Source organism: Prionailurus viverrinus, chromosome C1 (genome assembly GCF_022837055.1).
Source record: "Prionailurus viverrinus isolate Anna chromosome C1, UM_Priviv_1.0, whole genome shotgun sequence".
In the NCBI taxonomy this organism is placed as follows: Eukaryota; Metazoa; Chordata; class Mammalia; order Carnivora; family Felidae; genus Prionailurus; species Prionailurus viverrinus.
The window spans coordinates 92,994,395-93,019,693 of NC_062568.1; the positions used below are offsets into that span (position 1 = coordinate 92,994,395).

The 25,299-nt window shown below is 42.0% G+C and overlaps 1 protein-coding gene across 4 annotated transcripts in view; it reads left to right on the forward strand.

Annotated features, from left to right (window-relative positions):
* The window catches only part of NCKAP5 (NCK associated protein 5), a 969,870-nt gene that overhangs the window by 833,644 nt on the left and 110,927 nt on the right, over positions 1-25,299 (forward strand). For all 4 annotated transcript variants that reach the window (XM_047870291.1, XM_047870290.1, XM_047870289.1 and 1 more), the window contains 4 exons: positions 3,850-3,951; positions 15,381-15,569; positions 20,337-24,109; positions 24,870-25,047. In XM_047870291.1, the coding sequence (XP_047726247.1) occupies positions 3,850-3,951; positions 15,381-15,569; positions 20,337-24,109; positions 24,870-25,047 (4,242 nt within the window). The remainder of the gene's footprint in view (positions 1-3,849; positions 3,952-15,380; positions 15,570-20,336; positions 24,110-24,869; positions 25,048-25,299) is intronic.

The following is a 25,299-nucleotide window of genomic DNA, read 5'->3' on the forward strand; positions in this document are numbered from 1 at the left end:
GATTTTCAGGTTAAAAATTCTAAGTTTGAATTATTTCAGGTGAGAGATTTTATCCAGTTGGACATTAGCTGTGAACATGAACTATAGATAGGTATGTGCTGAGAATTTTCCCTCTAAGCAGGGAGACTTCTTTCAAGAGGTCACAGTATTCTCCTGTCAGTTATACTCTTTCTGACAATAACTTTAATTGAATTCCCCATACCTATATTCTACCTACTTTGCACCAAGATCTTTATTTATTTATTTTTACTATTTATTGATCTTTGAGGGAGAGATAGAATGTGAGCAGGGGAGGGGCAGAGAGAGAGGGAGACACAGAAACTGAAGCAGGCTCCAGGCTCTGAGCTGTCATCATAGAGCCCGATGGGGGGCTCAAACTCACCAACCGCAGGATTACGACCCGAGCTAAAGTTGGATGCTTAACTGACTGAACCACCCAGGTGTTCCATGCCAAGATCGTTACTGAGCACAGATAACATCACAGTACCAGTTTGAAAAGTGATGTGCTTATTCTCTTGTACACCTTGTATGTGCGTGTCCATGAGAATATGTTCACTAGGGTGTTACATATACCTATACATATGTGAAGATATAAGCCTTTCATAAAAAATCTTCTTATAAGAAATGTAACAACAACAAAAAATAAATGTAACATATATGGACTTTTGAGCTTTCTTGGTTATTTAAGGCAAACTGTGTGAAAAGATGATATTTACCCACCATTTTCTTGCCTACCGCCTTAACACAGAAATAGATTTTGTTTCCCAAGTCAATTTGTATTTGCATATGTGGAATATGCCTTACATGTGTGGAAACTCTAACAACAGAGGATCCATGTGTACCTTAGCATTTAAGAAATTACCTACCAACAACTCTCAGGGTTTTTTTTTTTAATTTTTTTTAACGTTTATTTATTTTTGAGACAGAGAGAGACAGAGCATGAACGGGGGAGGGTCAGAGAGAGAGAGACACAGAATCTGAAATAGGCTGCAGGCTCTGAGCTGTCAGCACAGAGCCTGATGCGGGGCTCGAACTCACGAGCCGTGAGATCATGACCCGAGCTGAAGTCGGACGCTTAACCAACTGAGCCACCCAGGCGCCCCAACAACTCTCAGTTTTGACCAGTAATTGGTGTAAGGCTGTATGAATTTCCGCACACTGTCCTGTCTGTTTTTGTTCCTAACCAGGGCAACACCTCTCCCTACCTGTGGGGTAGGTTAAGTAGCCACTTCCATCCCTCCATACCCAGCAAGGAATCAGAGACAGAGATGCAGTTACATTCCCAAGATCTGGTAAAACTGTTAGAGCTGGAACTCAGATCACCTGGCCCCTTGTCCTAGGACCTGCCCCCTCTCCCACACCATGTTACTAATTTCAATTGAGGGGAAGTGAGCATTTGGATATAAACTGCTAAAATATAACATCATTTAGGAGGATGCATTTATACATACATAGATTCACACAGAAAGCAAAGGATGACATCATATATTTGATAAGGAGTGAAGAGCAACCATGAACCAAATTACATCAGATAGCTAACCTAGAAGGACTCTTCCCCAATATCACATGATATACCACTCAAAATCATCATTTCTTTTCTTGAATGTCATTTCCTATAACTTGGACTGTTTGCATATTGATAAATGGATCCTTATGTCTCAGAACATTATCATTCTTTTGGCAGTCTCTCAATCTTTAAAATGTATATGTGGGTAGAAAAAATACAAAGACATCTTTTTCTTTATAGACTACAACAAGCATCAGTTGGGTACTCGCTACTTACTATTACACACTGTGGTAGGTCCCGGGGATTAAATGACTATTGCCCCCAGCTGACTCAGTTTCTAGAGGGAGCTCAAGCTAAGGATTCTAAAAATTGCACAGAAACAACATCCTGACTCTAGTGACCTATTGATGTCTTAGCTCTTTTGAAAAAGTTAGAATTTTCAAAATAACAGGAAGCTGGTTTAAAATTTATGCCCTTTTTGATCAAAGGAGCCCCACAAACACAGATTGAGGAAAGCACAAGTATTGGTCTAAAGCAAACAGTGGGGGTGCCTGGGTGGCTCAGTCAGTTAAGCATCTGACTTTGGCTCAGGTCATGATCTAATGGCTCATGAGTTCAAGCTCCACATCGGGCTCTGTGCTGACAACTCTGAGCCTGGAGCCTACTTCAGATTCTGTGTCTCTGCCTCTCTCTTCCCCTCCCCCACTTGTGCTATCTCTCTCTAAAAAATAAGTAAACATTAAAAAATTTGGCGGGGGGGGGGGGGGGGGCTTGGCGGGTGGCGCCTGGCTGGCTAGGTTGGTAGAGCATGCGATTCTTGATCTCAGGGCCGTGAGTTCAATCCCCACTGTGGGGGTAGAGATAGAGTTTAGGGCACCTGGGTGGCTCAGTCAGTTAAGCATCTGACTTTGGCTCAGGTCAAGATCTCACAGTCTGTAAGTTTGAGCCCCGCATCAGGCTCTGTGCTGACAGCTCAGAGCCTGGAGCCCACTTTGGATTATGTGTCTTCCTCTCTCCTTCCCTCTCTCAAAAATAAATAAACATTTTTAAAAAACTTATTTTTTTTTTTGATTTGAAGAAAATAGTGATTTAGAGCTTCACTGGGAAGGAGGACAATGATCCATAATAGAAAATATGCCCTCCTGCTGAGGGATGCAGCACAGTTCTACCTCAGTGCTCATCCTCCAGCAGGTGCTGAAGGCATGTTCGTTGAGTGGCCAACTAACCACACACATAGGGGCTGTCATGCAAGTTCAGTCCGAGGGGAGTCAAATGGAGAACGTAGTGAATGTGCCTCATTTTAGTGGAGTTTAGGGTCCCTGCTGACAATGGCACATCTGCAAGAACAGAGTGACCGGTGGGGCCACCCCTGTACTCTAAGATGATCCTAACACTAATTAGTGACACAGAAGCTCAGACATTTCCTGGATCAACATCTGTATGCAGCAAGGCCTTTCCAGGGAGAAAAAGTAATTGAAAAACTTTTCAGAGGTGAGGGAGGCACGCCTAGCCACATTATTTACTTACTCAATTCGATTTTTTAGTGTCTGAAGTCACAAAAGTTGTAACCAAGACAAATCAGGCTACAAGTACCATTTTAAAATGTCATCAGCCTTGCAGAAACATTAGACATAAATCATGAGTTTTATTGTATTTGCAATTAAACAGATCAAATTTAATGTCCACAGAAAAGCCTTAGTAATTAGTATAAAGATTAATATAGTGAAATGTCCCTGGTTTAGCAGGCCTCCCAAGCAAAGCTGAAATAAAGAATTGAGTATATAATCAAATAGCATGTGAATATTAATGCGCAAAATCCTCCACGTCCCCAGCTCCCAGATGCAATTATTTTCTATTCACATTAATTGTTCCTAACAGATGACATTAATGACTTTGAGTTAAAATGTATCCAAGGGAAGATTTTACAAGATCAATGCTGTTTAGAAATAAGGTCACTTTTATAATTATTTGCTCAGATTTTAACCACTATTCAACATAATAAGGTTAACATGGTGATTGTTTTCTAATGTGAATATTGAAAGTTATTTTTCATACTAGCCAGTAAGTGTATTGGATGATTCACATTTTTCCTCCTACATATTTTTTCCTACTAATACTTTCCAGCACAACTGACAGACAGTGAGAGTGTGATTACTATTTATAAGCTATAGTTTTCACATACATACATATGGCTTGCTCATAAACTAGAATAAACGTTTTGGGTTAGGACATGTATTATCTAATCCAGAAATGTCAACTCCTTTGAGATTTAGCTGGCCAAGCCAGGATTTGGAAACAAACAATTAAATCACCACTGTGCAACATTTCTGCTTTTTACCTAGAAACTTCACTCACGCATCTTAGATCTTTCATCTGGAGATTTGCTCTCAGACGTGGAAAGAAGCCGAAGTCTGACGCAGTCACGAACTGATGTTGAGTTTCATGTGAGTTTCCCTCTTGCCTTCAGAATGCTTGTTCAGGTTATTTTCCTTCCATCAAATATGATGTCACAAGTGAACCATAAAGCGCATCCTTGAAGCATTGTCAGGCAGATAAAAATACCTTCCTTTCTTGTGTTCTCTGAAATTCAATATTATGTCCCCCAGCTGATAGAGTAAGCAGAAAGTGTCACTCTTGGCAAAAATATCATAAATCTTGACTTTGTCCCCAAGATACCTTTTTGGGTATTGATTACATCTCAAAGTCTCTGAGAAATGGTCAAGGAGCTTTTTATTAAAGCCCATGTCCTATATTATTCATCCTACTTTTATGATATATTATGTATGAACTTTTAAAAATTCATGGGCTGTACATTTTTTTTAGCTAGGGTTAGCTTTGTGCTTATTTGGCAAGACTTTAACCAGCATGGCTTTTAACTCTCATTGACATAAAGAAAGTAACTTGAAAAATACAAGAGCCAAATAAATATGTAATGAAAAATGTTAGGCTTAAAACAGTGACAGATGAACATTTGTGGATAATTGGCTTTTGATTTTGTTGTATAACTTTATCAATGTAGATAGGATATTCTATATCAAAGGTAAATATTCTCAATTTAGATTGGAATTAAATTTCAGTGGAATGCTGTCACTTTAAACATTCATGAAGACCTTAATGCCTTCCAATCTATAATATGGCCTTAAGGTCAGGAATTTTTTAAGTGTGCAATTTATATCCAAGAAACTCTTGCCTTCATTCACTCTGTCTCTCTCCTTTTTTTTCATCCATATTCATTTTTTAAAATATAATTTATTGTCAAATGGGCTTCCATGCAACGCCCAGTGCTCATCCCAACAAGTGCCCTCCTCAATGCCTATCACCCACTTTCCCCTCTCCCCAACCCACCATCAACCCTCAGTTTGTTCTCAGTATCCAAGAGCCTCTTATGGTTTGCCTCCCTGCCTCTCTGTAACTTTTTTTCCCTTCCCCTCCCCCATGGTCTTCTGTTAAGTTTATCAAGATCCACATATGAATGAAAACATATGGTATCTGTCTTTCTCTGCCTGATTTATTTCACTTAGCATAATACCCTCCAGTTCCATCCATGTTGCTGCAAATGGCTAGATTACATTCTTTTTCATTGCCAAGTAGTATTCCATTGTATATATAAACCACATCTTCTTTATCCATTCGTCAGTTGATGGACATTTAGGCTCTTTCCATAATTTGGCTATTGTTGAAAGCACTGCTATAAACATTGGGGTAAAAGTGCCCCTATGCAGCAGCATTCCTGTATCCCTTGGGTAAATTCCTAGCAGTGCTCTTTCTGGGTAATAGGATAGTTCTATTTTTAATTATTTGAGGAACCTCCACACTGTTTTCCAGAGTGGCCGCACCAGTTTGCATTCCCATCAGCAGTGCAAGAGGGATCCATTTCTTCACATCCTCTCTAGCATCATAGTCTCCCGATTTGTTCATTTTAGCCACTCTGACCAGCATGAGATGATATCTCAGTGTGGTTTTGATTTGTATTTCCCTGATGATGAGTGACATTGAGTATCTTTTCATGTGTCTGTTGGCCATCTGGATATCTGCTTTGGAAAAGTGTCTATTCATGTCTTCTGCCTATTTCTTCACTGGATTTTTTTTTTCAGGTGTGGAGTTTTGGTAAATTATTTTAGACTTTGGATACTAGCCCTTTATCTGATATGTCATTTGGAAATATCTTTTCCCATTCTATCAGTTGCTTTTTAGTTTTGTTGATTGTTTCCTTTACAGCACAGAAGGCTTTTATCTTGATAAGATCCCAATAGTTCATCTTTGCTTTTAATTTCCTTGCCTTTGGAGATGTGTCGACTAAGAAATTCCTGCAGCTGAGGTAAAAGAGGTTTTTTTCCTGTTTCTCCTCTACGGTTTTGATGGTTTCCTGTCTCACATTCAGGTCCTTCATCCATTTTGACTTTATTTTTGTGTATAGTGTAAGAAAGTGGTCCAGTTTCATTCTTCTGCATGTTGCTGTCCAGTTCTCCCAGCGCCATTTGTTAAAGAGACTGTCTTTTTTCCATTGGCTATTCTTTCCTGCTTTGTCAAAGATTAGTTGGCCATACTTTTGTGGGTCCAATTGTGGAGTCTCTATTCTATCCCATTGGTCTATATGTCTGTTTTTGTGCCAATAGCATGCTGTCTTGATGATTACAGCTTTGGAGTAGAGGCTAAAGTCTGGGATTGTGATGCCTCCTGCTTTGGTCTTCTTCTTTAATATTAGTTTGGCTATTCGGGGTCTTTTGTGGTTCCATACAAATTTTAGGATTGTTCTAGCTTTGAGAAGAATGCTGGTGCAATTTTGATTGGGATTAGATTGAATGTGTAGATAGCTTTGGGTAGTATTGATATTTTAACACAATATTTATTCTTCCAATCCATGAGCATGGAATGTTTTTCTATTTCTTTGTGTCTTCTTCAATTTCTTTCATAAGATTTCTATAGTTTTCAGCATACAGATCTTTTACATCTTTGGTTAGGTTTATTCCTAGTATTTTATGGGTTTTGGTGCAATTGCGAATGAGATCAGTTTCTTTATTTCTCTTTCTGCTGCTTCATTATTGGTGTATAAAAATGCAACTGATTTCTGTACATTGATTTTATACCCTGCGACTATGCTGAATTCATGTATCAGTGCTAGCAGACTTTTGGTGGAGTCTGTCAGGTTTTTCCGTGTAGAGTATCATGTCATCTGTGAAAAGTAAAAGTTTGACTTCTTCTTTGCCAATTTGATGCCTTTTATTTCATTTTATTGTCTGATTGCTGATGCTAGGACTTCCAACACTATGTTAAACAACAGTAGTGAGAGTGGACACCCCTGTTGTGTTCCTGATCTCAGAGGGAAAGCTCTCAGTTTTTCCCCATTGAGGATGATATTATCTGTGAGCTTTTCATAAATGGCTTTTATGATGTTTAAGTATGTTCCTTCTATCCCGACTTTCTTGAGGGTTTTTATTTAGAAAGGATGCTGTATTTTGTCAAATGTCCATTATTGACAGGTTCATATGGTTCTTTTCTTTTATTAATGTGATGTATCACATTGATTGATTTGTGAATATTGAACCAACCCTGCAGCCCAGGAATGAATCCCACTTGATCATGGTAGATAATTCTTTTTATATGCTGTTGAATTCAATTTGCTAGTATCTTGTTGAGAAATTTTGCATCCACATTCATTAGGGATATTGGCCTGTAGTTCTTTTTTGATGCTGGGTATCTGTTTGGTTTTAGAATCAAAGTAATGCTGGCTTCATAGAATGAGTCTGGAAATTTTCCTTCCATGTCTATATTTTTGGGACAGCTTGAGGAGGATTGATATTAACTCTGCTTTAAATGTCTGGTAGAATTCCCCAGGGAAGCCATGTGGTCCAAGACTCTTATCTGTTGGGAGATTTTTGATAACTGATTCAGCTTCTTTACTAGGCATGGGTCTGTTTAAATTTTCTATTTCTTCCCGTTTGAGTTTTGGTAGTGTGTGGGTGTCTAGCAATTTGTCCGTTTCTTCAAGGTTGTCCAGTTGTTGGCATATAATTTTTCATAGTATTCCTTGATAATTACTTGTATTTCTGAGGGAATGGTTGTAATAAATCCATTTTGATTAGTGATTTTATCTATTTGGGTCCTCTCTCTTTTCTTTTTGAGAAGCCTGACTAGAGGTTTATCAATTTTGTTTTATTTTTTCAAAAAACCAACTCTTGGTTTCATTGATCTCTACTGTTTTTTTGGATTCTATATTGTTTATTTCTGCTCTGATCTTTATTATTTCTCTTCTTCTGCTGGGTTTGGGGTATCTTTGCTGTTCTGCTTCTAGTTACTTTAGGTGTGCTGTTAGATTTTGTATTTGGGATTTTTCTTGTTTCTTGAGATAGGCCTGGATTGCAATTTATTTTCCTCTTAAGACTGCCTTTGCTGCATCCCAAAGGGTTTAATTTGTTGTATTTTCATTTTTGTTTATCCCATGTATTTTTAAATTTCTTCTCTAATTGCCTGGCTGACCTATTCATTCTTTAGTAGGATGTTCTTTAACCTCATGCTTTTGGAGGTTTTCTAGACTTTTTCCTGTGGTTGATTTCAAGTTTCATAGCATTATGATCTGAAAGTGTGCATGGTATGATCTCAATTCTTTTCTATTTATTGAGGGCTGTTTTGTGACCCAGTATGTGATCTATCTTGGAGAATGTTTCATGTGCACTCAAGAAGAAAGTATATTATGCTGCTTTGGGATATAGAGTTCTAAGTATATCTGTCAAGTCCATCTGGTCCAATGTATCATTCAGGACCATTGTTTCTTTACTGATTCTCTGTCTAGATTATCTGTCCATTGTTGTAAGTGGAATATTAAAGTCCCCTGCAATTACCACATTCTTATCAATAAGATTGCTTATGTTTGTGATTGTTTTATATAATTGGGTGTTTCCAAATTTGGTGCATAGACATATATAATTGTTAGCTCTTCCTGATGGACAGACCCTGTAATTAGGGCATTAGCCCTTCTTCACCTCTTGTTACAACCTTTAACTTATAGTCTAGTTTGTCTGATATAAGTATGACTACTCCAGCTTTCTTTTGACTTCCAGTAGCATGGTAGATGGTTCTCCATCCCCTCACTTTCAATCTGAAGGTGTCCTCAGGTCTAAAATGAATCTCTTGTAGACAGCAAATAGATGGGTCTTGCTTTTTTTACCCATTCTGATACCCTATGTCTTTTGATTGGAGCATTTAGTCCATTGCATTCGGTGTTATTATTGAAAGATACGGGTTTAGAGTCATTGTTATATCTGTAGGTTATGTTTGTAGTGATGTCTCTGGTACATTTTAGTCCTTGCAACATTTCACTCACAGAGTCCCCCTTAGGATCTCTTATAGGGTTGGTTTAGTGGTGATGAATTCCTTCAGTTTTTGTTTGTTTTGGAAAACCTTGATCTCTCCTTCTAATCTGAATGACAGGCTTGATGGATAAAGGATTCTTGGCTGCATATTTTTCCTGTTCATCACATTGACAATTTCCTGCCACTCCTTTCTGGCCTGCCAAGTTTCAGTAGATAGGTTAGCTACTACCCTTATGTGTCTACCCTTATATGTTAAGCCCCATTTATCCCTAGCTGCTTTCAGAATTCTCTCTTTATCCTTGTATTTTGCCAGTTTCACTATGATATGTTGTGCAGAAGATCAATGCAAGTTATATCTGAAGGGAGTTATCTGTGCCTCTTGGATTTCAGTGCCTGTTTCCTTCCTCAGATTAGAGAAGTTCTCAGCACTTCTAGAGAACTAGAAGTTCTCTAGCATTTTTGTTCAAGCACACCTGCAGCCTCTTTCTCTCTTTCCTCTTCTTCTGGAATTCCTGTGATATGGATTTTGTTCCATTTGATTAAATCACTTAGTTCTCTAATTCTCCCCTCATGATCCTGGATTTTTTTTTTTAATCTCTCTTTTTCTCAGCTTCCTCTTTTCCCGTAATTTTATCTTCTAATTCACCTGTTCTCCCCTCTGCCTCTTCAGTCCATGTTGTGGCTGCCTCCATTTTATTTTGCGCCTCATTTATAGCATTTTTTAATCCATCATGACTATTTGTTAGTCCCTTGATATCTGCAGCAATAGATTCTCTGCTGTCTTCTATGCTTTTTTCAAACCCAGCAATTAATTTTATGACTATTATTCTAAATTCTTATTCAGTTATGTTGCTTATATCTTTTTTGATCAATTCTTTAACTGTCATTTCTTCCTGGAATTTCTTTTGAGGAAAATTTTTCTGTTTCATCACTTTGGCTAGTTTTCTGTCCCTTATGAGTTTTAAAAGTTTGTTATGTGTTCTGCACCTGTGAGCACTGCTATATTAAAGAAGGTCATACACTGTCCAGGGCCTGGCCCTTCAGTAAGTGTTTTTTGGAGAGTGTTACTTGCTCTCTGGTGTTGTGACTTTGGTTATTTTATTTCCCTACTTGTAGTGATGTTTTGGACCCTCTACCAGGTATACTTAGATTTGTTCCTTGAAGTAGCCCTGGAAAGGAAAACAGACAGACAAACAGGAAACAAAAACATGCAGACACACAAACCAATAAAACAAACCAACAAAATCAAAAAACTAAAAACAATCCAAAAGCAAAAAACCAGAAACATGAGCTACAAGTAAAGAACAGGGTGGAGGCAGTGCTGATGGAAGAGCACACACAAAGACAGAAATGACAGGGGTGGGGAAAAAGAAAAAATGAACAATGACCAGGCAGAGAAACTAAAAGGCTTAATCCAGAGATAGACAAAGGAAAATAAGGAGGTAGGGGAAAAAGAAACGAAGGTAAAGTTACCCAGACAGAGAAACTGTACTGGTTGATTATTCCAGAGAGAGAGAAAGGAATGTAAAGAAGAACCTGTATCAAGAGAATGGATTAAATATGGCCGTTTAAACAAACCAATAGCCATAGTAACCAGCCTAGAGGAGGGAAGAGATAAGAAGGAGAAATGGAAGGAAGAATATATCTATATAGTGAGAATTGTCCTAGAATTAATCCAGGCAATGCAGAAGCACTGGTCTGGAGGAGGGGGTCTGTCTGGTTCCACAACGTCTATCCCACTCCAGTAGATATACGGTTACCTGGCTTGGAGGGGCGTGGTTTGGTGTAGACAGGTCCCACCTCCACTGGGCCCCGAGGTCAGTTCCCTGAGACCCCCACCTTGGTGGTGGTGGGAGAAAAATGGCAACCCTCCAGTGTCTCCTCCACGACCTGGTGTCCCAAATCACTCCTTTGAAGCCATCCTTACTATGCCATGGGCACAGACTAGGCTGTCTGTCTCACTCCTCCGACTCTGTGGCCTTGGTGCTTGGCTGGGATTTAAACTCCCTCTCTGTGCACCCCGGTACTGGGGAAGCGCCTCCTGATATGTGGTCCTGGCTGGTTTTGTCCTGTGCCACAGCACTTCAGGGGAGGGGACTGGTTTCTCCTGCTGCGGACCGTGCCCCTGATCTGCCACCGAACCCGGAGGTGGCTCCCTCCTCACCAGGTGCATGAACAGGGCAACCAGCCCCAGTCCAAAGATGGGATCTGCAGTTAGAGATCCTCTAACCTGCAGTTACAGATGGGATCTCTCTCCATCCCGATCTGATGTTTTTTGTGTTGTCCAGATACAGTCCTATGCTTCCCCAGCCACAATTTCTCTTCCCTTTGTCTCTCTGCAGAAGGGGATCCCTCCTCTCCATGCCTACACAGCCCGTTTTATCTCCCCTAGTTCACAATCACCCACCTATGGCCCCTCAGGTTGTCCCGGTTTCTCTAGGGTAGACAGTCCTCTCTCCTTATTTGTTTTTTTTTTAATTACAGATTTTGTTTGTATTTCTCACACTAAGGATGTTAAAGCATGAGTCACCCAAGGTAGTAATCTAAAATACACAATGAGAAAAAAACATTTCGACTAGTGCAAAAGGGGTGTATTTTGGCAATGAAGTCAACATAATTAAGATAATGTTACAGTGGAAACCACTATACATTTTTTGGGCCAAAAATCTTTTTAATAATAATCATCTATTGATAATTAGATCTCTTCCCTGTTGGGTACTTTATGGTCTGTATATGTCCAGGATTTCTGCTTATTGTTAAGGTCCTTACTTGGTGCCATAGAATAATGGCTAGGATGTGGGCCTGACTTCAGAATGTTGTACTAGCTTGGTAACCTTATGCAAGACAGCAATGCCACTGTGCCTCAAGTTCCCCATCTGAGAAATGAGCATAATGATATTTCTTTTCTATTTCTGAGAATCGTGGTGAGGATGAAATCCCACAATATATAAAATTCATGTACCACAGTACCCACCAACCGTATTGGGGCAATAATAAGATTCCTGCTGTTTAGCGCTCTTCTGTTCTTCATAATCAACACTATGCCACAGCCACAGAACACCGTGGCAAAGATGGGGAATGATAACAAAGAGCAGTATCTGCTAGTATATCTCTCCAGAACTTCCTATCAATAATTCCCAGAAATAAAGGGCACCCACACTTTTGGCTGTTGCTCAGTGCAGTTCCTGTGTGCAAGGTATCAGACAATACTGGCACCACAAGAAAGTATAACATAGAGTCTCTTAGGGAGACTGTAAACTTGTGATTTAGTTTGAGAGTCAAGACACATGTATATAAAAAAAATAATAGTAGCAACACCTAAATGTTACTAAGCATTGCTGTATGCCAGGGGCTGTCCAGATTTCACAGTGATCTTGTATGATATGTACTTTCATCATCTCCATTTACAAATAAGGAAACTGAGGCATGTAGTGGTTAAATAACTTTCTCAAGGTTAAGGAGTTAGCAAGTGGAAGGGCCAGAGTTTAAACCTAATAAATGGCCTTAGAGTTCAAGCACTCAACCACACAACAGTTAGTTATTCACTGGAGTGGATAATCCTGCTTGATAATCATTTGCTGATGAAGGAGACTTCAGGAAAAAGGAGCTCGCATTGCAGCCATGATGTAAGAGATTCTAGGTCCCTTATTAACTTCAAATATTGATTGTCTAATGTGGGGTAAATATGGGAGAATATCCAATATGGAGGACTGACCCTTCCTCTTCTTTTAAGGAATTAGCCTGTAAATTCACCCCCCCACCCCTCTACACACATATGCATAGTCTCTCCCCACTGCACTGGTCCATAGGTAGGCTCAGACCATTCCCTTCATCCTGCTCCAAAGTCCAGGTCAGGCCGTGTGGTAATACAACTTGCTACCAAGCAACCCACATCAGAGGTAGACCTCTTTCATACCTTCCCCTAGGGACCCTCTACTCAAAGTCCTGGCACAGCAGCATAGAAGCACCCGGGAACTTGTCGAAAATACTACACATCAGATTCCACCTCTGAATTACTCAGAATCTGCACTTAACAAGATCCCAGATGATACATGTACACATTGAAGTATGAGAAGCCTGACTTGGAAGATACTTCTCTGCTTAAGCACCCCCAACCCCACCGGCCTCTATATGACAGTAATAGGTCTTCTCCACCTCCCTGAAGTATGCTCCATCACATCTGCTCATCTCAAGTTCATGGTCAAAGGCAGATGCAGCAATTCCTCCCTTTGGTAGCTCTGAGGTTAAATTCCCTGTCATCTTAATCCAGCATCCATACAGGAGGTACACACATGGGAAACAACTGGGCAAGGATGCTTATTTGTAAAAAGTGTCCTGGGAATGGAGTTGAGCTGTAAAAATAGATATAATTTTGATAGGTATAGTAGGAAGGAGTAGGTGGGAAAGACAGAGGGAAATCATGGAAGTTTCGGTGCTTCCAGAAAAGGTAGAGTACAAACGGTAACCAAAAGCCATGCAGAGTGTGAAAAGGGCCATTAGAAAAATTTATATCAGGGGCACCTGGGTGGCACAGATGGTTGAGTGTCCAACTCTTGAGTTCAGCTCAAGTCATGATTTCATGAATCATGAGTTCCAGCCCCATGTTGGGCTACTTAATGACAATGCGGAGCCTGCTTGTGATTCTCTCTCTCCCTCTCTCTGTGCCTCTTCCCAGATCTCTCTCTCTCAAAATAAATGAATAAACATTAAAAAGAAAAGAAAAGAAAAAAGAAAAATTTAGATCTGGATGGTCTCACAGGACACAGTCACAGTCTCCCTCTGGAGAACAGACCAGTCTGTCAGAGCAGAGGCAGTCCTAAATAAAACCACCACCCTGCTTATTCAAGCAACAAAATATGAAAGAGGTTTGGGGATGGTGAAAATAGGAAAGTGCACGCGTAGAAGGGGAGTGTAATGTGTTACTTCTGAAAATTTGTCCTAGATGTACGCAGTGGCCCAAGTGTCGATATCAGGCAACCTATGCAATAGCACTACTGGTTGTAGACATCTGTCAAGGTACAAATAATAAACTCTCCTTAAGTAAGTTACATGCAGCAGTAACAAGGTCATAAATCAACAGATACTGCTGAATGCTGAATTTTTAGACTAGTTTCTCCTCTCAGTGCTATTTAGAGCCAAATTTCGGGGGTGGGGGATGGAATAGTAAAATTTCTTGGCATATTTAGATCACTTAAAGGGATTGTTATGCAGCAAAAATGAAGTATTGATAGCAGGCAAATGCTTGATGTTGAAAACCTAACCTTATTAAGCGTTATGGATATTGATTAGAGAGGAAATTAAATATACCCTTTGTACTTATGCGGGGGGTTAGCATGTTCGCTGAGTACTCCCAGAACAGCATGCCTTTCCTTCCTCCAGTGGGGATTTAGTCACTGTCAGCTGGAATTGCATTTGGAGAACAGTGATAAGTACTCAGGTAATAAAGGCACCCATAAAGTGTCAATAAATTGCATAAGTAAGAGGCTTTGCCATTCCGTGAATGACACAAAGACAGATGGTTCCCCATCAAAGAGCTTCTGAGACAAAGCTTTATATAGATAGGAGAGTGGAATGAGACGGTAATGGAGAGACTTTCTTCTCGTGATCAGGATGCTAAATTAATTTAGCTTGTCCAGCTCATGGAGCTTCATCTATTACATTAGGGGCCAAGAATATGGCTGTCAGGATGTGCTTTAGATGTTTACAACTTTGTCACCTGTGCCCCCACCTGGGTCTTCGGCATGGAACCCAGATCTAGTTGATGTGGCAGCCTTTACCATTTAGACGGCCAAATGATATTGAAAGTTCCATAACCTTTCCAACAGTACCTCCTAATTCCTCAGTTTGATGTGCCACCAGACATGACTTCCCGGGTATTTAATTCCTGACTCAGAATGATGCTGTGTGCGGGGCCAGGAGAACAATCTGGTGGAACTGCCCCCCCCCCCCCCCCCCACACACACACAAAGGAAGACCTTGAGGTGCATGGAAGTTAAATGCTTTCTTTACTCAGTGTCTCCTGCCAGGGGCAACATGCAGCCTGAGATCCAGGTCACTAAACTCCCAGTGTAGTGGTCATGCTCTTGAACCCTACAGCCAAAGATGCTACTCTGTCTTCATTCTTTTGTGCCATTGGTCATGGCTTGATATGGATCTGATTATTTGACCCATCTGACTGGAGAAAGTGGGAAACTACCATTGTGATATTTCTGCCATTGTGATGGCAGTTCGTCATAATCAAGTACCTAGTTAGGCCAGGTACTGTGTGATATGCTTCTAATCTAGAACCCCATTTGGTCTTTGTGGTAACTCTATAAGGTAGGCAGTAATGATAATAGTATCATTATTCACTTTAAGAACAAATGTAGCTCTGAGGGATTAAATAATTCCTCCTAGTATATTAGCAAGAGGCAGAGCCAAGATTTGGACCTCTAGGCTGTTTGACCCCAAAAGCTGTCCTTCTAAGCACTAGGCTACATTTGCTTCTACCTCACTGTGATGTCAAGTTGGTATTTACTGTCCCCTAAGCAAAGCCTTAGCTCAGAGCTGTCCTGCTTTTTTAGGAATGCCAGCCGAATGCAAAATCAGGAGCCCCTGCTTTGAAATGCCCTGGTTTGGGGATCGTCATCCCTGGTCATCTCTGTCCTCGAAACAGCTGCAGCAGCAGTGAGCTGTCTCTTTCGAGCACCTGCAGTGAGAACTCCAGCGGCTCCTCCCACACATGGCATGATGGAAAGAACCTCAGGAAAAGGGTAAGGCCTCTTTGAGACAATTTAGCATCAGGGTGAGCCAGGAAAGAATCCTCTTCTGGCAGGAAGGTGGACAGTGGGAAGAGAATGACCATTTGTTGAGTACCTGTGCATTTAATGCTCACAGAATTATATGGGGAGATCTCATTTCCTCCATTATATGGGAGAGGAAGCTGACTCAGAAATGTTAAGTTACTTGCCAGAAGTCCCACAGCAAGTGAGGGGTGGAAGGATGATTTAACCCAAATGACTTGGACAGCATTGGCGGGGGGAGTTGGGAGGAAGAAGACAGTTTCCTTCTGTGCTTTGCTGGAGCCCACCAAGCTCATAGATTCATATCAAGTTGGAACCCAGAGCCCTGGCCTAATGAAAGTGACGATGTTTCAGGCCAACTCAGATGTTTCCAATTAGTTTTATGGACACTTTCTATTGCTGCGATGCTCAGAAAGACTTGCTAATGCCCACTGCAAATGACAGTGAGCAAGGCCACTGGCCAAGCCATCCCCGACTAAGAATCCCTTGAGAACTCAAAGTGAATGTTGTTTTCTTCCCAGATGATAGGGAGGATGGTACATCATCTCAGAATAAATGGCCGAAAGTTTTCAAAGTATCATTAGCTTTGTAGGAATTTACTACTGAAGCATGGCATGTATTATATTGACCTCCTTTACTCAGTTTTATAGCCTCATAAAGCACTAATTGACTATAAATTGGAGGGTGGCATGGCAGAGAGAGAAACTACCATGGTAGATGACAGGGACTGTGGCTCCACTGGAGGCAGGCATGCGCTGACTTAGATGCCGGGAGTTTTTTCACCAGGTTGTTAGGTAACTCCTGCTGCTGGATGCCTCCCATCTGCTAGGTGGGCCCTCACAAGCGAACAAGCATCTGTGCAGGCTGCCATAAGCAGAGGGTGTGGAAGAGCTACTTCTGCTCTTTCCCCATATTGAAGAAAAGCAGAAAGTACACAACAATGGAAACCCTGAATCAGAAGTTTCAGAGGTCATTTTCCTATCATATGCGTAAACTCCCATTTATTATTTGGAAGCATAGAAGCCAGGAGGGCTCCATAACTGCCAGAAAATAATAGTGAGGGAGTAGCTTTGTCATACTCTGAACAAGAACTCAGAAAAAAATTTCAAAGTGGAATTTAGAGCTTATTCCCTTGGACTCAGATTCCTAATACAGCATGTATATATTATCAAAGTTGTTCCTTCTGAGTAGATGTTCAAAGTTCTGAATAATGGCTGCTGGAGCCTGGCTCTTAACAAACTGGGAAGATGGTCAGGAATGTTCCCTCTCTTTGTGGTTGTCACTGGCTCCAGAGCCCTTGCTCTGTTCTCTTCACTCCCCCTTTCCCTCCCTTCCCCCCTCAGAGCCTTTGTCTTTTCGTCCTTTGCCTTGCCTTGCCTTTTTTTCTTTTCTTTTTCCTGAAATTCTTACAATTCAAGCAACCCTTGATCTTTTAGGGAAACCTCTTCCCTGAGAAAGGAGAAATTAGGTTCTTATGTAATTTTTACACACTCAGGTGACTGTCATCTGTGGATTTCATAAGGTCCTGACTCAGAATGGATTGGAGTACCAGCACACCTGTCACATCTCACATAGTCCCAGTTTTCAAGGACCTAGCAAACTAGACCCAGCCCATAAAGACATTTAAATTTATATTATTTAAGAAACTTCTACAGTTTTTACCATGTACCAAGTACTCATTTAGTATTAACTTACATAATAAAGTCATGTATTATGAATTTTCACATGACTACAATAATAACTTGCATAATAATAAATATGTGACCAATGGCTCTTTCATAATTCACAATTTTTTTTAATATTCTTTTCTATAGAAACAGAAAGGAAGCCTGCAAGAGATGCATTAGGCTGCTCTGCATGGAGGAATCTGGATCTAATTCATGAATAATTACCATGTGCCACCCAGCTCTTTTAGTATTTCACAAGTATTAGCTCATTCAGTGCTCATAAGAGCCTATTTAAGTAGGTTTGCCTATTCCCCCATTGTACAAATGAGGCAATTGGGCTGCTGAGAAATTAAGTAACTAGCCAAAGATCTCATAGCTGGTAAGTGGCAGAGCTGGTTAGTTGGTTCCAGAACTTTCACTCTTTGCCATTCTGCTGTCGTGGCCCTGTTGAATCAGCCAAGCTTGAAATATTATTCAAATTATTGGGATGGACTGGTTACATTAAGACCAAGAATGTTATTTAAAAAAAAAAAAGTTGTGTGAAACCATTGTCCAGTCAAGAAATAGAAAAAGACTATGGACGTGGAACCTAGGCCCCTATGTTATCAGCAGCATCCTTCAGCCAATTGCACTGCCTCCCAGAGCAGCTGTTTTCCAGGCACAACATGAAGCTGCCTGTGGAAATGCCAGCTCCTCCCTCATCTCTCCTATAGAAGATTCATGCTTTTTTTTTCAAGTTTCCAGATTGTTCCAAACTTTTCTCATGTTACTGAATACTATAATATTACTGAATTACTGAATACTATATATTTACTATATAAAAATTACTGAATTACTGAATACTATAAAACCTCCCAGGGCCCAGCTCTCCATCCTGTGAGATTAACCACATTCCTCAATTGGTTTTCCACAGGATGGAGAGCTGGGCCCTGGGAGGTTTATGGCCACTGGTCCTGGGATGAATCCAACCTCAGGAATCCAGGCTTTAAAGAGGCAGAAGGAGCTCGGCTGAGCACATCTTCTATGGGTTTAACAAATCTGCCTTTTCAAGCTCTTGCAGAGTACTTCTGCCTGGCTTCTCTTCTTATTGTGAACGTGACTATCAGGATCATGGAGCTTCTTAGAAACCCAAGGAGGGGCAGCCCTCCCACTGGTTGGTCTCTAATACCCAAACTCACTAATGGGATTTCTCCTGATTTCCAAAGAAGTTTTACTGGCATAGAGGAAAAGGAGAGGAAAGGGGAGGCATCACCAAATAGCATTTATCCACAGCAACTTCTGATACTGGAGAGTTTTCTGAAGAAAATATATAATTTGACTTAAAAACAATCAACAAATAACAGATAAAATAAACACCATGTGTTGTAGATAGCAAGAGTAATTTTAATGGAAATGTCTTAGATGTAAGCAAATGTTCACAGATTACTAAAAAGCCAAGGCTCCAACATGAAGTTTCTGACACTTTTTCAACCTCTGCACATGGTTTGTGGTCAGTTATGGGCGGGGGCAGCTGGTATGGAGATGCCAAGAGAAGTTGCACTGTTAGGCAAGGTGGGCACAGAGCACACATCTGAAACCACCAGATTCACTCATAGAAGTTCTTCACCTTTAATCATATAACCTTAAAAAAAAAAAAAAAAAAAGACTGAGGTCAGTGCCCAAATCCCACCGATTTCTCTGAGTCTTGGTATGCGATAAAACTCTGCAGGTTCCATTTAAGAGAGGGGTGCGAGGGGTGTGAAGATTGTCTACAATTATGTATGATCTCTATTATGACATTGACAATATAGAGAAGAGAACCGAGAGACTTGGCTCCAGTCACATAGCATTGCCAATGGGTATGCAGGCTCGAGAGCCAGCCTGCCTGGGTTAGAATCTCCGCAATGCTACTTTGGAACCAAGTCCCAGGAAAAGCCCTGGAAATCAGAGCTTTTGAAACCTTTGTTCCAACTCTTCCTTAAATGTGTAATCTTAAACAGACTAACCATGCTGCCTCTCAGTTTTCTCCCTAGTAAAACAGAATTGATAATGTCTCCCTCATGGTGTTGTTCTGAATATTAAATCAAAGCCCTGTTCCAGTGGTTGCTACACAGCAGATGGTCAGTAAATGCTACTTCTCTACTTCTGCCCTCCACTTCTGGTTAGCAATACTCTGAGAAATATGAAGGTCTGTGTAGGATAGAATGGTTTTTCTGTGTCATTCTTAGTCAAAATTAGCACTAGTATTTGGGATGGTATGAAGAACAGAAAATTGACCTTTCATAGTAGGTAAATCATTACTATAGTGTTCTATCAGCCAGTGTCCCACTGTTAGATGTATGTATGTGTTTCACAGATGTTCCCCTTCTATCAAAGAAAGTTATGAAGACCCAGAACTATCATATTTTAGAATGGAAGGGACCATTAATATAGGGACCAACTTGCTTTTCCATTTACCCACTCTACCTCTTGTAAATACTGTACAATGAGGTCATATTGTCTTCTGATTATTTCCTAAGTGCACCTTCAACATATCTTCACTATTTTTGTCTTTGCCATCCCACTTCTTCTACCTGGAGATCATTTCCCCCAGGTTTCAGCCAAGGCAAACTCATCCTTTGTTTAGGGGCTAGGGAGGTTTGAAACACAGACACACGCACACAGACACACACACAGACACAGACACACACACACACCCCCCAAAAATTTTCTTATATGCCTCTCATGGCTTTTCCAAACAGGGGTTTGACCTCTCTCTGAATTTCTGGAGTTCCTACTACATTCATACTCCTCGTTTGCCCCCTTGACTTCTGGTTACTTGTGTCAAGTCTCCTCTCCTCTGCTGGCTTGCTTGCTCTTTGAGGGCAGGGTCCTTATCTACTACTTTATTACATCATGGGCTACTTAGCTCAGAAGCTGGCAAAGCAGAGATTTGCTGCATAGTTAATGATTAATTAGCATTAATTAATTAAGGTATGCATTTATAGAGGAATACTGAACCACCAGAATCAAGTCTAATCACGGACTTTTCCTTTTTGTAGTTGTGATCCACGTGATTCAGTGATGTCTGACATGTACTTTTCTTTCCTAGAAATCATCACAAAACTGGGATAAAAGGCTAAGTATTGACTCTTCGCTCCCAAGTGGCTTCGCTAGTCCGACAGATGAACTACCTCCCACTCGTATCAAGGAAAGTCACATTTTGGAAGGACTAAGAAAGCTACAGAAGCAAAAGGTGTTACTTGAACCCCCGTCAGTGATAACAAAATGGGGTTATAAAGATTGCATGAACTCAAATGAAGGAATATATTCTCCAGGAATTAAGAGTAGCAGCATCAAGGGGTATTCCCCCTGCAAACCAACTGACACGAGGAGCCCCAGCAAGGAGCCCCACGAGACATTTGTCTATGACACAGATTCCCACGATGATGCTGATGAGGACTCTTCCTCCTTAGCCTTGCTCCAGGCAGCTCCAAACCAGGGCTGCAGGCTGCACAGTCATAAATTAACCCACAGTGTTTCTGACAGCCTATTTGGCTGGGAGCTGAATAGAAAACACTTTACAGAAGGTATGTCCTCAGTTTACCCCAGGGAAAGGCCTGAGAATTGGACCAGTTGTGCCAGCAACTGCCCCTTGGAGAGGATGCTGTGCCCAAGTGTGCAGGCACCTCAAGTACAGAGAGAGAGGGAGCCACGCAGTCAGGGCCGTGTGGCTCTCAGTCTACAGCTTTCAGACACCGATGACAATGAAGCCTTTGATGAATTGCACATCGGTAGCAGTGACGAGAAAAGCCATTCAGATTTGTCACTGACTGCTGACACTGACAGATCCATGGAGAATCTGGACATCCTTATGGGATTTGGAAAATCTCAATTGGGGTCTCCTGATGAGGAGGAAAAACAAGTGCCCATCCCCTTAGAGAGTAGACCAAAGACGTTTAGCTTCATTAAGCAGCAAAGGGTTGTAAAAAGGACTTCTTCAGAAGAATGCATTACCGTCATATTTGACGCGGAAGATGGCGAGCCCATTGAATTCAGCTCTCACCAGACTGGCTTTGTCACTGTTACCAGAAATGAAATTTCCATCAATCCGGCCCCTACTGGACCCAAGGCAGAACACACTGAAATTTTACCTCAGGGAATGGCTCATTTACAGCCAGGAGCTGCAGCAAGAGACTACACTTTCTTGAAGAGACCCGAAGAGGAAACTGAGAAAAACATTCCAAAAGATGACATAGATAATGTTATTGTGGCACCCACTGGCTCTTTCAGCCCCAGGACAGTCACACAAAATACTCAGCGACCAAGACCGGACAAACCAACACTCACTGTGTCATGCCAGAGTAATTCTAGGTCTTCAGTGTCCATGGGTATCTATCAGAAACAAAGTCTGACAAAAATCCCTGCCAGGGGCAAGTCTTCACCTCAGAAATCAAAAATGATAGAGCCTGAACTCTCCTCAAGAGTGCCCTCATCGGGCCCAGTGTCTCTTGAAAAATCACCAGCCTTAGCTCCTGGGAAGCTCTCACGGTTCAAAAAGACTGAGGGCCCAGCACCCCTTTTTGATTTGCAGCCAGATTCACACATTCCAAAACACCCTGGCCAACTTCCTCATGGCTCCAAAATGTCCAGCAGAAAGGATTGGGTCCAGTGCTCCAAGAGTCAGATTCCAGCATCACAGTTACTGCCAAGGCCCCTCAATGAGCCAGGTGACAATGGAGAACCCCCGACGAGGGACAAACACTGTGACCCTGGGCCAGAGGCAGGGATGAAATCACCTTCCCCCCCACCCCCTCCAGACAGGTCAGGCTCCCTTCTCATCAGGCCCAGTTATGACTATGTGCCACCACCCTCATCTGCCAAGCCCGACACCAGAGTCCCCAATGAAACAGCAAGGACCATATTCAAATCCCCACCTCTGAAGGGATCCTCTGCTCCTATTATCTCTTCTAATCAGATCATGACAGAAGTGCCAGGGAAGAAACCTTCTGTGGCCTTCAAAAAGCCTATCTTCACTCACCCTCTGCCCTCCACAGAAAGAGTGATTCAAACCAGATGTTCCGCTCATACCCCAACCAGCTCATTTGCTGTGATGGCCCCAGGGCCCCTAAAGGTCTCTCCAAAGAGAGGTGTCCCCAGAACCCCACCTCACCAAACGCTTGGGATCACACAAGCAGACACAGGGTTACGGACTCCCAAGAATTGTCCTTCAGCCCCTGAGCCACTGGAAATACCGTCCCCCAAAAGTGTGTCCCCAGGAAGAAAAGGACAAATGAATGACTGTGTCCCCACCTCACCCAAGCCTGCCTTCTTAGGGGCGAATGAGTCACCATCATCTCAGGGTAACAGTCACTCATCATCACCCTCCTCCAAAAGCCATAACACCCCACATGGTTGTCAAAGCGCTCATGAGAAAGGGCTGAAAACTCGCCTCCCGGTTGGGCTCAGAGTTCTCATGAAATCTCCCCAATTGCTCAGGAAAAGTTCTACAGTGCCAGGGAAACATGAAAAAGACAGTCTGAATGAAGCCTCTAAAAGTTCTGTGGCTGTGAGCAAGGCTAAGCCAGAGGATGCTGGGAATCCAGTGAGCATGGAGACCACAGTGGGAGAAAGAACTGTGACTCCACTGTGTTTTCAGGCACAAGGCAGTTTGGCTGAAGGGCTTCCCCTGGAAACGGCAATGCCAGAGTCATTGGATAATAGCATCCTTGGGGCTGATGGAAAAGATGGGGTAGAAAACAGGGCTGTGAAAAGATCCCTTTCCTCCAATAAGCCACACTTAAAACCAGCTCTAGGCATGAATGGAGCCAAAGCCCGCAGCCAGAGTTTCAGTGCTCACTCGGGTGACAAGCCCCCTACTCCCCCCATGGAAGGGCCAGGCAAAGTTCGAACTCAGATTATTACCAACACCGCTGAGAGAGGCAACTCCCTCACCCAACAGAGCTCCTCCGCGGAAGTCTCACCCAACAAGACTCCTTCTGCTCCCATGTCTGACAGTCTCCCCAGCGTGGGGAGGCCTCTGGGACATCTCTCCACCAGGCAAGGCTCCCAAGGGAGTGCAGGCAGCAGCCCCAGTAGCCAGCATGGGAGCCCAAGCAAGTTGCCTTTGAGGGTCCCTCCAACATCTGAAGGGCTCCTTGCCCCCTGTGGAATGGAAGACAAGCAGGGCTATGCAGAGGGAGGATGTCCCACCATGGCTGTCCCTGAGGAACCAAACAGTGACCACTACACATGCCCACCCGCCCCAACAGATTGCCCACGAGCCCCGCAGAATCCGGGGAGGACAGAGCGTCCACACAGTTTTGAAACAAGCAGGACCTCCAAGCTAGAAACTTCTGGAAGGTGTCCAGATACTTCTACAACCAGGACTGGTGCTGTGAGCCCCGAAGCCCCCCTCTCACCCACAATTGAAGAAAAGGTCATGTTGTGCATTCAGGAAAACGTGGAAAAGGGCCAAGTGCAAACAAAGTCCCCCTCTGTGGAAGCGAAGCCAAAGCCGGGGCCTTCTTTAGCCAGCTGGTTTGGTTTTCGGAGGAGTCGACTTCCAGCTCTCAGTAGCAAGAAAATGGATGTCTCCAAAACCAAAGTGGAAAAAAAGGATGCAAAAGGTTTGGGGTTTGGAAACAAACAGCTAAAATCGGAGAGAAAAAAAGAGAAAAAGAAGCCTGAGCTGCAGTGTAAAATGGAAAATGAGCTTGCCAGGAACACTAGGTTGGCACAGAGTCCGGACAATAGTTCACAAAGCAAAAATAATTTGAAGACCCCACAAGACATCTATGACCAAACGAAGTTTGAACCAAGAAGTAGACCCAGCCCTGTCACATGTTCAACGAAAGATACATTTATGACGGAACTTTTGAACAGGTAAGGTCTTGGCAAAGAGGGTGGCAATGTCAAGGGGTCCCCCCCCCAAAACAGGGAGGGTTGTTTGCTTCCTGCACATGAAATGCTGGTCAAGCATGTTTTCATGCAAACAGAAATGCACAGTAGCAGCAGTCTTTTGTACATTAGCCAGAATTTAAACAATGAAATAAAAGTTAGCCATAAAATGATAATTTAGTCCATGTTACTTTGTTAACCAAATCAATGGTCTTTGAAATTAAAGAATGGTAAGTTTTATCAAGGTTGATAGAAATTCAGCCTACACTGGGACGGTGGATTGTACCCACATGGCATGAAATGGAAGAAAATTACACATACGTTTTAAGGTATGCCGACCTCATTGATTGTGCCAAGCAAGCAAACGTATACTTAGAAACGTTCCAGAGGTAATTACATTTCCTGCTGATCTCAAGCCAGACATGTATTTAGCAATCACTCTTCAGTGGCTTTTATTTTGCTCTCTCCTTCCCCCATCTCACAAGCAGTAAGTAAGTAAGTAAGTAAGTAAGTAAATAAATAAATAAATAAATAAATAAATAAATAAATAAATATCAAATCTAAACTGACCCACTCCTGGGATGTCAGATGAAGATCTGATCAAGGCCACTGACAAACATTTATCACTCAAAGGTTTAAAGACAAAGAGATACAAAGAGGTTACCTTAAACATCAAAGGATTGGGAAAAGTAGTGATTGAAGAAGAGCAATGTAATTTATCAGAGGAATCACTTTCTACCTGCAGAGTTGATAAGAAAGCCGCTCAACAGACAGAAAGTGGATCAAATAATGTTTCCTGCAGGAGTGTGTTAAAGGGCAGCTCCCAGGGTTCCTGCCTCACCAGCAGCTCTACGAGCACTCAAGGAAACCACAAGAAAAACATCAAAACCAAAGCCGATGTGGAAATACCGAAAAGCTCCCTGGTAAGTGCTCCCCCCATCCTGGTTATGACGTGAATCTGGTTGGGTTCTTTCTAGCTAAGCTGATGGCAATGTACAAGCACAAGATTATTGGGTGAATGGGGGAGAAAGTTCAAGGAAAAGGAGAGACACCTGTTGACAGCAGAGAAGTGAGAGCAATATTGCAAATGGAGTCGCTGCCTCCAGGATCTTTTCTGGGTTAGCTGCCTTTCAGGGCAGTATAACCAGAGTGCCTGCAACTGACAGGCTGGTGTC